Below are 12,937 nucleotides of genomic sequence, written 5' to 3'. Positions count from 1 at the left end.
TCAATTATGTACTCTGGATTCAAGTGTTTATTTCCTTTATGATTGAAATAAAGATAATGTCACAATCGCAAAAGAGTGGGTTCTTGAAGAGTGTTTCTTGGTCAGCATGTTGAAAAAAATCTGAAGTATAAGGTCTCTGTAAGTGATACCTGAAATACATCTACTCATATCTCCATGCAGTGCACGTTTAAAGATTGAAAAACAGAAAAGCACAGGTCTCTACAGCAGCATTCACATAGAGTTCATTCGTTTAAATAAACCCCAAGAGGTGCAGGTGTCTGGGGCAGGGGTTAAGACCCCACTTAGGATGCAGAAAAGCCTCGCAGGTACCTGGGTTCTAGTCCTGTCACCACAAGGCATTCGATTTCACATTCCTAGTCAAGGCACACTGAGAGCGACCAGGTGAGCACCCAAGGCCTTGGGCCCCTGACACCCAGCATGGGAGACCCAGAAGCAGTTCCAGATCCTGAAGGTCACCTGGGCCTGCTGGCTTCTCGGGGAGGAAAGAGCACGTGTAAAGGCCCAGAGGTGGCCCAGGATCTGTGTCTACCAAGGCCGTCCAATGTGTGCAGAGGGAAAGGCGGGCAGGGGGCAGGTGAGCGAAGGTCCCCAGTGTGAGGGGAGGAGCCGAGTCCTGCCCTGAAGGGGACAGAGCCAGACACGGGTTTGAAGGACAGCAACACTGGGGTCCACACTTTGGGCTGCTGGGCAGAAAGAAAATCCACACCCGGGAGCAGACGGGGCAACAGCATGCCAGCCCGTCCCTGCTGCTTCTTGTTCCCCAGCCCTGCCCTCAGGTGAAGGACAATCTCACCTGAGGGGGGAGGAAATAGGACCCCCCACAGGCCGTGACCACTATGGGTCGCCGCCAATGCTCGGTCAGTCAGGAAACTCCGCAGCAAGGTCGGGAGAAGCAAGGCTACGGAGGACCCAACTCAGCCCCATCTGTGACACCCAACAGGGCCTGCTTCTAGTGACTTGCCCTTGTGTTGTGGACTTGAGGCAGGTGCACACACACCAGCAGTACCTGTGTTCCCATTGCACCTCTGACAACAGTAGGCAGGTCACATAGGTGCGGGGAGCACACACAGAGTGTCTGCATGTCAGCCCTGAACAGGGCTCACTGTGCTACCCACCAGGATCTCCATGAACCATCTGTCAGTCCTGGGGGTGCCCTTGAGATGTCTCTGAAGTCACTTTTCCCTGTCCCTTCCCAGAGGCCCTCCTAGAATGGCCTGACCACCCACTCAAGCTGAAGCACTCACAGCCCGATTCTGTCCCAGGAGGAGGCAGAACAGCAAAAGGGCTGTGATCCATCTTGGTGGAGCCTCCATGTTGCCTCCTATTTGAAAGAAATGATCATTCCCTAGAACTAGCTCCCAACCCCAGGAAACATGGAGCTCAGAAAATTATCCTGGGTGTGGAGGGCTCCGTGTCCACAGCTCCCCCAGGAGGAGCCCGAGGGACACTCTGCTCTACAGGCAGCCCCCAGTTCTACGTGCACCCCCCACCTGTTTGCACAGGCAGCTTTGGAAGGCCAGGCTGGGGCCAGATGACCCAGTGTCCGGGACACTTGCAGAGAAACCACAGCTACATGGCCCCCTCTGATCTCTGATGAACCAGACCACAGTTGGAATTCTTGCTCAGCTCCCACCGGTAGCTGTCTGAGTCCACACCTGGCCAATCCCACACACTGTGATGTCAGAGTGCTTGGCCTTCGGGGCGGGTCTTGTTCTCCATGGGTAATGCAGGTGGACACTGGGTATGGACACTCTCAGCTCTGCCTCCATGCACATCACTAGTGACAGGACCTCCCTGCTGTGTCACAGATGCAGGGACCCTCCTTCCTGTGTAGTAGCAACTGTGCATGTTTGAGCCTCTCACTCTCTCCCTTAACTCCCTCCCCCTCCACAGCCTCACCATGCTCCCCTCCCTCACTTCCACCCCCCTGAACTACCACACCCCAGACCCTCCCACCTTCCCCACACCCCACACCCAATCCCCTCCAACCTCTACCCCGCATCAACCTCCCCCCACCCCCAGCCAGCTTCTGGGAGCCATCGCTCTCTTCAAAGGTCCAGGAGGTCAGCCACTGTGGCAGCCTTAGAGCGACAGAGGGGACTGTACTTGTCCATGTGAGCTCCATCTGGTAGCCAACTCCATGCAACCAGGGCACAGTGCACACCAGGACCCAAACACCACACAGGACCAGTTCCATGCGTACAGTGAAGACTTTTATTGGGGAGAAGCACAGCAAAGTCTCAAGCAAATGCGAGCCCTGAGGCAGGTCAGCTTGTCACTGAGGCAGGCTACCTGGGGGCCACCTTTCGGCTGCGGGGGCCAGGGCCGCGGGCTGGGGCCGGCAGGCAGCAGGCACGCAGGAGGAATCCGAGGATGCTCCTGCCAATCCTCCTGCCCAGCCCCTGCCGGCCCTTGCTCGGGACAGAGGCCGATGCTGAGGGCCCAGCCTCCTCAGGCTCAGCTGCTGGGACCTCTGGCACCACCAGGTGCGGACTGCTCCCGGGGCTGGGGGTGGAGGGGGCGGCCACGGGGACGGGCTCGGGGGCTGGGCTGGCACCAGGGCTCCTCTCCTGCAGCTGTCCAGGGAGGGGAGAGGCAACCACGGGGCCAGCAGCAGCAGGATCCAGCTCAGGCTGGGGGAGCGACTCCGATTCCGACTCCGACTCCAGCTGCGACGCAGACTCAGGCTCCGACTCGGACTCCAGCTCTGCCTCGCACTCCGACTCAGGCTCCCTTTGTCCCTGTGAGAGAGAGGAAGGCAGGTGAGAAGGACAGGTGCACCCTGGACCTCCCTCATGCCCCGAAACCCAGGGAGACCATGGACAGACCCGCGCTCTGCCACCGGGGCTCTACCTGCTCCAGGCTCCCGGAGTGCGGCTGCAGGGACATCCGGCTGGATCCCCCAGGGCCAGATGGCTCTGAGGCTGCAGCGTCCGGAAGCAGACCCAGGCCCGCCAGGTACTCCTGGGCCTCTGGGTCCTCGGGAACCGCCAGGGGCTGCACCACGCTCAGCTCCTCGCCCTCCGCTCCTTCTAGAAGAGGGTCAAACCACCATTGCTGGAGGGCGATTTCTGCTGTGGGTCTGTCGCACGGGTCCCTGCTGAGGAGGGAGCTCAGGAGCTTCTCCAGGCCCCGGCTGGCCCCACACGGGAGCTGGTAGCTCCCCCTCTGGATGCACTCCCGCAGCTCCACCAAGTCCTTCCCGCTGAAGGGCATGATCCCCGCCAGCATGGTGAAGAGGATGACCCCCAAACTCCACATGTCGGAGGCAAAGGCGTCGTAGGGCTCCTGTTGGAACACCTCCGGGGCGCTGTACTCCGGGGTCCCGCGGAAGCCCTGCACCAGCACGTCCACGGGCAGGTAGCTGCTGAGCCCGAAGTCCGCCAGCTTCACGTTGAGCTGCGAGTCCAGCAGCAGGTTCCCCAGCTTGAGGTCCCTGTGCGCCACCCGCAGCGCATGGCAGTGGCCCACGGCCGCCAGGACTTGGTCAAACATGAACACGGCCTCGGGCTCCGGCAGGCAGCCCTGTTCCATCACGTACTGGTAGAGGTCGCCCCCGTCCACCAGCTCCATCACCAGGCAGTGGTAATGGCCGACGCGCCCCACCTCCAGCAGCTCCACGATGTTCGGGTGCCTCAGGAGCTGCATGATGCTGGCCTCTTGCATCACTCGCCTGGTGCCAGAGGGCTCGCTGGAGTCTTCAAGGAATATCTTCGTGGCCACCTGCCGCTGGCTGGACACCTGCTGGGCCAGCACCACCAGGCCGAAGCTGCCCTGGCCCAGGACCGACAGCAACTGGAGACCAAGCTGATGGCTGGTGATGGCATCCAGACCCTCACGGCCTTCCAGGCTGGTGTCCCTGACTACACTCTCTGTGCTACTCTGTCTAATATGCCTGTCCATACACACTAACTAAGGAGCTACCCTAACTACAAGAACTAACAAAAGAAAGGGACAACAAGGGGACTACCTGCTGAGCTGACTAGGGCGCCACACTACCTATACTAACTACACTTAGCAAACACAGTGGCAAGACTAAGCCCTATCTCACCAAAACAGAAAACAAAAAACAGAGAAAATCCAAAACAACAACCACTAAATAGCTACACTAACACTCTGAGATCTAGCCGCGCTGTCTAGCTACAGATGCGGGGAAGCCAAAAACGAACAAAACTGCAAAAAAAGACACAATGGGCCAAAAAAGAAATAGGAGGAAAACAACAAACTAAATCCAAATGGGGGAAAGAAAAAACCAAGTAGAACAAGAAACAAACAAACAAACCAAACAGCACACCAACACCAACCAGCTCAAGCGCACACAAAGATGGGTCCAAGTCACACAGGTCACCGAAATAGCTCCCTGGTAAAGCGGACAAAAACCTGGGCCGCGCAGCCGCTTATATAGGCGTGTGGAATCCTGTCCTCACAGGGCTCCTTATGAAGTCAGAGCGAGAAATGGGCCAATGGCAGTCCTTCAGGGACTTGCACGACTTTCTATTTCATGACAGTTGGTCCTTATGAAGTCAGAGGCGGGCGGGGACCAGTCACAGCCACAGCTAATCCTCGGAGGTTTTCTCAACAAACTTCCTCTTACACAAAATCAAAGACCCCAAGAGCTTTTGGCTTAGATTGGTGATACAGAGTAATGTTTAATTTTGAACATTAAACGTAGGATGTACCTATGGCCTTTTCATCTCTGGTTTAAGGAGTGATAGCAACTGTGGGGTCTTTAAGACCTCCGATTGTCTACCATCTAGATACACGTCCCATTGCCTTGAACCTCAGAGCTATAGGTCTCAGAATGAGGTGACAGCCACTCTGGCATCATGAAATCCTTGACCAAGTGTTCTGTTGCCCATGACACCATCAGGCACATTCTTCCCATCCACAGAGCTGAGAGGAAGGGATCCATCATCATCCTTTCCCCCTAAGACCATCGCTAGATTCCTTGTTAGACAGCCTGGAGGACCAGCATGTAGCTGGGTTGCTATGGTCCAGGTCTGGAAGGCCAACCAAGTGTCAGCTGCAGCCTCCAAATTGTCCTTAGAATCGCAGGGAGAAATGGAGGCATGTCCAGAGGTCTCAGGGTTCCTGGGCCACTCGAACAAAAAGCCTTGAACTGAGTCATTGAAAATGAGCAGAGATGTGGTCCTCAGTGTTTGCTCTGGGTGCTGGAAGATGAAGGTCAGGGCTCCAGTAGACTTGATGTTGAGAAAGAGCTCCCTCTCTGCTGCTGATGTGCCTTCTTCAGAGAGAGACGGTTAGATGGAAAGGCTGGTGGTTTGCTGTGGTTGATTGCAGCTAAGTACACGTGTGGAGAGTGGCGTGGTAGTCCTTAAAAAGTACCACACCTAAATCCATAACTCCCCAGTAAATTTTAGGAAAGATCATGGCTTCCTGGGGTGTCCTCAGATGGTGAAAGCACAGACCTCCCCCCGTCAAGCCCTTTAGACAGGTAGCCTGCGGCTGACACTGGGGTCCAGCAGATTAAACCCTGCTACTCATATGGTCGTATGTTTGGGGCATCCTATTTGGCGCTGATTGGAGGCCTGGGTGCTCCACTTACAATCCAGCTCCTTCTATTGTGCCTGGTTAAGCAGGGGAAGGTGGTCCAAGTATTTGGGTCTCTACCACCCATGTGTGAGACCTGGATGGAGTTCTAGGCTCCTCCCATGGCCTGATCCAGAGGTGTCAATTGTTGCAATTTGGGGAGTGAAACAGCGGTTTGAAGATATCTTTCTCATTCTCTTTCTCTTTCTCTTTCTTTTACTCTCTCTCTCTCACTCACTCTCTCTCATTCTGTCTGTCTCCCCCCTTCTCTCTGTAACTCTCTGAAATAAACAGCTAATTTTCCTTTTTTTTTTTTTAGAGAAAAAGAAACTTACCCTGTGAAAGAGAGTTGAGCTCTAGTCCTAGCTTCCCACCTCTTTCTACTTCAGCATTGACTTTGAAGTTTGAACTTGAAGTCTGGAGGGACATGGGCAGTTCTCACCACTAAGCCTGCTCGGCGTGAAAGGCATCTTTGAGGCTGAACTACAGGACCCTGGGCAGGACGGCAAAATACTCTTTAATTTCTTTCATCTAAGATTCCTAGTTTTCATTGTAGAGATCTTTTGCTTCTTCAGTCACATGTATTGCCAACTATGCTCTTTTCCCTAGTGTAGCTATGGAACATGGGATTGCTTTCTACTGGGCATTGTATGTTGACGTTGCACCCTGACACTTTGTGGAGTGTATTTGCTCTCTCGGGTTTTTGGTGGAGTCTTTGCTGGTTTTCTACATGTAAGATAGTATCATTGGCCAAAAGTGACAATTGGGCCTCCCTCTTTAATTTAGATGCCCTTGATTTTTTCTCTTGCCTAATATCTCTAGCTAGGATTCCAGGACAATGTGGAATTCAACTTGAATGATGAAAAAAAAAAGCATCTGCATACATTTAGTATCTTTTAGCACTATTCTTGGTTTTACACTGTCTAGAAATATGCTTTCCTGTTGAGCTGTATGTGTTCATTTTCAACCTGAATTTTCTAATATAGAAATCAAATTCTTAAATTTGATGAATAATTTTACACATATTAAACATGCAGAATAAACATGATTTGTAGGTATTATGATCTCTGAGATCAGCCAGTAATACTTCTCTTTAAGAAATTCAGGAAGCAGGGCCTGTGCACTGGCATAGTAGGTAAAGCCATCGCCCGTAGCATCCTATATGGATGCTGCATCGCGTCGTAGTTGCTCCACTTCTGACCCAGCTCCCTGATTACTGCCTAGGCAGAGCAGTAGATGAGGGCCCAACTGTTTTCACCCTGCCACCCACCTGTGAACCTGGATAAAACTCCTGGTTCCCAGATCGGCGTGGCCCAGCCCTGGCACTTGTGGCCATCTAATCAGTGAACCAGTGGATGGAAGGTTTCTCTGTCTGTCTGTCTGTCTCTCTCTGTAACTCTGACTTTCAAGTAAAGAATTTCCCCCCTGACCGCCCTTTTTTTTTCTTTTTTTTTCTTTTTGACAGGCAGAGTGGACAGTGAGAGAGAGATCCAAAACCAGGAGCCAATGCTTCCTCCTGGTCTCCCATGGAGTGCAGGGCCCAAGCACTTGGGCCATCCTCCACTGCCTTCCCGGGCCACAGCAGTGAGCTGGACTGGAAGAGGAGCAACTGGGACAGAGTCCGACCAATTCCATGTCAATATGACATCAGTTGCTGGGGAAATCCGTCATCTACCTGGTGGCAGGTTGGTTACAATGGACTACTCTTGTCAAGTAGGACCAACATTCTGTGTTTCCCGGAACAGACGCCCATGCATACTCTGCCTACATTCAGTGCTTCTGCCAACTATCCAGCTTGGACTTACAGGACGGCTGGCCTACCATTGTGGTCTTCCTCTCTCTCTCTCTGTCACACTGAATTTCAAGTAAATAAAAAGAGATACTTTTTAAAATAGAAAGGATTACTATAATGTAATGAAGAATTTTTCATTATGATAAATACATGTGTGTGTATAACACGCAACTATATACTTGATTCTTTATTGACTCATTGTATAACATAAGATGTTTGATTCTACAGCTATATTCAAATTATTGCTAATTTCACATTATAATATTTAATTGTGCGATAGTGGAAGAAGAGCCAATGCCATGCAAGGGCTTTTCTGTCTTCTGGGGAATGGCTCATGCATTTTGGTTTTATGCAGGGTAGTTGTACTGTTTAACTAGAATTATGACTGTGTTATTGTCTTTATTGGAGATCAGCGTGTTTTAATCCAGAGGTGAATATGGGTGACAAATTGATAGGGGTAGACTTGTGCCAGTAAATGTTTAAGGGTCAACTTGCCTCAACCAAGGGATCCCCAGATACCAGGTAAAACATTGTTTCTGGAAGGGATAGCATTTGAATCAGTAGACTGAGTGAAGATTGCTCGCACCAGGTGGGTGATTTTGAAATGATCTGCAGTCCATGGGAGAAAGTGTTTATTACAAATGCCCACAATGAAGCGTTTATGACATCAGTGCTTTTGACAATGACAGAATCTGAAAATATCATTCACCATGTGTCATAAAAGAAAATGACACTTTTAGTCAAACTAAATCAATCCTGAACGAGAAATATTAAGTGAAATAAAATTGAAAACACTTTCTGTATTCCTGTCTTTTTTTAAACAGGGAGTTATTTGGGGCCCGTGCTGGGTGCAGCTGGTTAATGTCCTGGCCTGAAGCACCGGCATCCCATATGGGCGCTGGTTTGAGACCTGGCTCCTCCATTTCTGATCCAGCTCTCTGCTGTGGCCTGGGAAAGCAGTAGAAGATGGCCCGAGTCTTTGTGCCCCTGCACCCACATATGAGAGCTGGAAGAAGTTCCTGGCTCCTGGCTTCGGATTGGTGCTGCTCCGGCCGTTGCGGCCAATTGGAGAGGGAACCAGTGGATGGAAGACCTCTCTCTCTCTGCTTCTCCTCTGTGTAACTTGACTTTGAAATAAATAAACAATTTTAAAAAGGGAATCATTGCCTGGCACCGCAGCTCACTAGGCTAGTCCTCCTCCTGTGTCGCCGGTACCCCGGATTCTCATCCCGGTTGGGGCTCTGGATTCTGTCCCGGTTGATCCTCTTCCAGTCCAGCTCTCTGCTGTGGCCCGGGAAGACAGTGGAGGATGGCCTGCATGGGAGCCTGGGAGGAAGCACCTGGCTCCTGGCTTCAGATCAGTGCAGCACGCCAGCCTTGGCGGCCATTTGGGGGGTGAACCAACAGAAGGAAGACTTGTCTCTCTCTCTCTCTCTCTCTCTCTCTCTCTCTGTCTCTTTCACTGACTAAGTCTGCCTGTCAGGAAAAAAAAAGGGGGGGGGGCTGACGCCGCGGCACACTAGGCTAATCCTCCACCTTGTGGCGCCGGCACACCGGGTTCTAGTCCTGGTCGGGGCACCGGATTCTGTCCCGGTTGCCCCTCTTCCAGGCCAGCTCTCTGCTGTGGCCCGGGAGTGCAGTGGAGGATGGCCCACGTGCTTGGGCCCTGCACCCCATGGGAGACCAGGATAAGTACCTGGCTCATACTATCGGATCAGCGTGGTGCGCCGACCCAGCGCGCTGACCACAGCGGCCATTGGAAGGTGAACCAATGGCAAAGGAAGACCTTTCTCTCTGTCCCTCTCTCACTATAAAACTCTCTCCCTTAACTCCCTTAACTCCCTCCCCCTCCACAGCCTCACCATGCTCCCCTCCCTCACCTCCACCCCCCTAAACTACCATACCCCAGACCCTCCAACCTTCCCCACACCCCACCCCCAATCCCCTCCAAGCTCTACCCCACATCAACCTCCCCCCACCCCCAGCCTGCTTCTGGGAGCCATCGCTCTCTTCAAAGGTCCAGGAGGTCAGCCATTGTGGCAGCCCCAGAGCAACAGAGGGGACTGTACTTGTCCACGTGAGCTCCATCTGGTAGCCAACTCCATGCAACCAGGGCACAGTGCACACCAGGACCCAAACACCACACAGGACCAGTTCCATGCGTACAGTGAAGACTTTTATTGGGGAGAAGCACAGCAAAGTCTCAAGCAAAAGCGAGCCCTGAGGCAGCCAAGCTTGCACAGTGAGGCAGGCTACCTGGGGGCCACCTTTCGGCTGCGGGGGCCAGGGCCGCGGGCTGGGGCCGGCAGGCAGCAGGCACGCAGGAGGAATCCGAGGATGCTCCTGCCAATCCTCCTGCCCAGCCCCTGCCGGCCCTTGCTCGGGACAGAGGCCGATGCTGAGGGCCCAGCCTCCTCAGGCTCAGCTGCTGGGACCTCTGGCACCACCAGGTGCGGACTGCTCCCGGGGCTGGGGGTGGAGGGGGCGGCCACGGGGACGGGCTCGGGGGCTGGGCTGGCACCAGGGCTCCTCTCCTGCAGCTGTCCAGGGAGGGGAGAGGCAACCACGGGGCCAGCAGCAGCAGGATCCAGCTCAGGCTGGGGGAGCGACTCCGATTCCGACTCCGACTCCAGCTGCGACGCAGACTCAGGCTCCGACTCGGACTCCAGCTCTGCCTCGCACTCCGACTCAGGCTCCCTTTGTCCCTGTGAGAGAGAGGAAGGCAGGTGAGAAGGACAGGTGCACCCTGGACCTCCCTCATGCCCCGAAACCCAGGGAGACCATGGACAGACCCGCGCTCTGCCACCGGGGCTCTACCTGCTCCAGGCTCCCGGAGTGCGGCTGCAGGGACATCCGGCTGGATCCCCCAGGGCCAGATGGCTCTGAGGCTGCAGCGTCCGGAAGCAGACCCAGGCCCGCCAGGTACTCCTGGGCCTCTGGGTCCTCGGGAACCGCCAGGGGCTGCACCACGCTCAGCTCCTCGCCCTCCGCTCCTTCTAGAAGAGGGTCAAACCACCATTGCTGGAGGGCGATTTCTGCTGTGGGTCTGTCGCACGGGTCCCTGCTGAGGAGGGAGCTCAGGAGCTTCTCCAGGCCCCGGCTGGCCCCACACGGGAGCTGGTAGCTCCCCCTCTGGATGCACTCCCGCAGCTCCACCAAGTCCTTCCCGCTGAAGGGCATGATCCCCGCCAGCATGGTGAAGAGGATGACCCCCAAACTCCACATGTCGGAGGCAAAGGCGTCGTAGGGCTCCTGTTGGAACACCTCCGGGGCGCTGTACTCCGGGGTCCCGCGGAAGCCCTGCACCAGCACGTCCACGGGCAGGTAGCTGCTGAGCCCGAAGTCCGCCAGCTTCACGTTGAGCTGCGAGTCCAGCAGCAGGTTCCCCAGCTTGAGGTCCCTGTGCGCCACCCGCAGCGCATGGCAGTGGCCCACGGCCGCCAGGACTTGGTCAAACATGAACACGGCCTCGGGCTCCGGCAGGCAGCCCTGTTCCATCACGTACTGGTAGAGGTCGCCCCCGTCCACCAGCTCCATCACCAGGCAGTGGTAATGGCCGACGCGCCCCACCTCCAGCAGCTCCACGATGTTCCGGTGCCTCAGGAGCTGCATGATGCTGGCCTCTTGCATCACTCGCCTGGTGCCAGAGGGCTCGCTGGAGTCTTCAAGGAATATCTTCGTGGCCACCTGCCGCTGGCTGGACACCTGCTGGGCCAGCACCACCAGGCCGAAGCTGCCCTGGCCCAGGACCGACAGCAACTGGAGACCAAGCTGATGGCTGGTGATGGCATCCAGACCCTCACGGCCTTCCAGGCTGGTGTCCCTGACTACACTCTCTGTGCTACTCTGTCTAATATGCCTGTCCATACACACTAACTAAGGAGCTACCCTAACTACAAGAACTAACAAAAGAAAGGGACAACAAGGGGACTACCTGCTGAGCTGACTAGGGCGCCACACTACCTATACTAACTACACTTAGCAAACACAGTGGCAAGACTAAGCCCTATCTCACCAAAACAGAAAACAAAAAACAGAGAAAATCCAAAACAACAACCACTAAATAGCTACACTAACACTCTGAGATCTAGCCGCGCTGTCTAGCTACAGATGCGGGGAAGCCAAAAACGAACAAAACTGCAAAAAAAGACACAATGGGCCAAAAAAGAAATAGGAGGAAAACAACAAACTAAATCCAAATGGGGGAAAGAAAAAACCAAGTAGAACAAGAAACAAACAAACAAACCAAACAGCACACCAACACCAACCAGCTCAAGCGCACACAAAGATGGGTCCAAGTCACACAGGTCACCGAAATAGCTCCCTGGTAAAGCGGACAAAAACCTGGGCCGCGCAGCCGCTTATATAGGCGTGTGGAATCCTGTCCTCACAGGGCTCCTTATGAAGTCAGAGCGAGAAATGGGCCAATGGCAGTCCTTCAGGGACTTGCACGACTTTCTATTTCATGACAGTTGGTCCTTATGAAGTCAGAGGCGGGCGGGGACCAGTCACAGCCACAGCTAATCCTCGGAGGTTTTCTCAACAAACTTCCTCTTACACAAAATCAAAGACCCCAAGAGCTTTTGGCTTAGATTGGTGATACAGAGTAATGTTTAATTTTGAACATTAAATGTAGGATGTACCTATGGCCTTTTCATCTCTGGTTTAAGGAGTGATAGCAACTGTGGGGTCTTTAAGACCTCCGATTGTCTACCATCTAGATACACGTCCCATTGCCTTGAACCTCAGAGCTATAGGTCTCAGAATGAGGTGACAGCCACTCTGGCATCATGAAATCCTTGACCAAGTGTTCTGTTGCCCATGACACCATCAGGCACATTCTTCCCATCCACAGAGCTGAGAGGAAGGGATCCATCATCATCCTTTCCCCCTAAGACCATCGCTAGATTCCTTGTTAGACAGCCTGGAGGACCAGCATGTAGCTGGGTTGCTATGGTCCAGGTCTGGAAGGCCAACCAAGTGTCAGCTGCAGCCTCCAAATTGTCCTTAGAATCGCAGGGAGAAATGGAGGCATGTCCAGAGGTCTCAGGGTTCCTGGGCCACTCGAACAAAAAGCCTTGAACTGAGTCATTGAAAATGAACAGAAATGTGGTCCTCAGTGTTTGCTCTGGGTGCTGGAAGATGAAGGTCAGGGCTCCAGCAGACTTGATGTTGAGAAAGAGCTCCCTCTCTGCTGCTGACGTGCCTTCTTCAGAGAGAGACGGTTAGATGGAAAGGCTGGTGGTTTGCTGTGGTTGATTGCAGCTAAGTACACGTGTGGAGAGTGGCGTGGTAGTCCTTAAAAAGTACCACACCTAAATCCATAACTCCCCAGTAAATTTTAGGAAAGATCATGGCTTCCTGGGGTGTCCTCAGATGGTGAAAGCACAGACCTCCCCCCGTCAAGCCCTTTAGACAGGTAGCCTGCGGCTGACACTGGGGTCCAGCAGATTAAACCCTGCTACTCATATGGTCGTATGTTTGGGGCATCCTATTTGGCGCTGATTGGAGGCCTGGGTGCTCCACTTACAATCCAGCTCCTTCTATTGTGCCTGGTTAAGCAGGGGAAGGTGG

At 53.9% G+C, this 12,937-nt stretch overlaps 2 protein-coding genes across 2 annotated transcripts; both read right to left on the bottom strand.

Moving 5' to 3' along the window:
* Nucleotides 1-2,478: 2,478 nt before the first annotated feature.
* On the bottom strand, nt 2,479-3,924 carry LOC100349584 (MAP/microtubule affinity-regulating kinase 3-like). Its single transcript, XM_089315619.1, has 3 exons — nt 2,875-3,924; nt 2,622-2,762; nt 2,479-2,526 (listed from the first exon to the last, which is right to left on the bottom strand). Exons 1-3 carry the CDS (start codon nt 3,922-3,924, stop codon nt 2,479-2,481), a joined length of 1,239 nt encoding a protein of 412 aa, XP_089171745.1.
* Nucleotides 3,925-9,784: 5,860 nt separating this feature from the next.
* Nucleotides 9,785-11,230, bottom strand: LOC138845799 (MAP/microtubule affinity-regulating kinase 3-like). Its single transcript, XM_089315618.1, has 3 exons — nt 10,181-11,230; nt 9,928-10,068; nt 9,785-9,832 (listed from the first exon to the last, which is right to left on the bottom strand). Exons 1-3 carry the CDS (start codon nt 11,228-11,230, stop codon nt 9,785-9,787), a joined length of 1,239 nt encoding a protein of 412 aa, XP_089171744.1.
* Between the last annotated feature and the right edge of the window lie 1,707 nt (nt 11,231-12,937).

Source organism: Oryctolagus cuniculus, chromosome 16 (genome assembly GCF_051225735.1).
Source record: "Oryctolagus cuniculus isolate XC-2025 breed Fujian yellow rabbit chromosome 16, ASM5122573v1, whole genome shotgun sequence".
Lineage (NCBI taxonomy): Eukaryota > Metazoa > Chordata > Mammalia > Lagomorpha > Leporidae > Oryctolagus > Oryctolagus cuniculus.
The sequence above is the reverse complement of the archived record's forward strand: the minus strand, read 5'-3'. Positions and strand labels throughout refer to the sequence as shown.

Bases quoted from the DNA above. Each gene is read 5' to 3' on its own strand.
- LOC100349584 (XM_089315619.1), bottom strand. From the start codon at position 3,924: ATGGACAGGCATATTAGACAGAGTAGCACAGAGAGTGTAGTCAGGGAC. The intron at 2,763-2,874 runs GTAGAGCCCCGG...TCTCTCTCACAG, and splicing joins ACTCCGGGAGCCTGGAGCAG to GGACAAAGGGAGCCTGAGTC. The intron at 2,527-2,621 runs GTTGCCTCTCCC...CTCCACCCCCAG, and splicing joins CTGCTGCTGCTGGCCCCGTG to CCCCGGGAGCAGTCCGCACC.
- LOC138845799 (XM_089315618.1), bottom strand. From the start codon at position 11,230: ATGGACAGGCATATTAGACAGAGTAGCACAGAGAGTGTAGTCAGGGAC. The intron at 10,069-10,180 runs GTAGAGCCCCGG...TCTCTCTCACAG, and splicing joins ACTCCGGGAGCCTGGAGCAG to GGACAAAGGGAGCCTGAGTC. The intron at 9,833-9,927 runs GTTGCCTCTCCC...CTCCACCCCCAG, and splicing joins CTGCTGCTGCTGGCCCCGTG to CCCCGGGAGCAGTCCGCACC.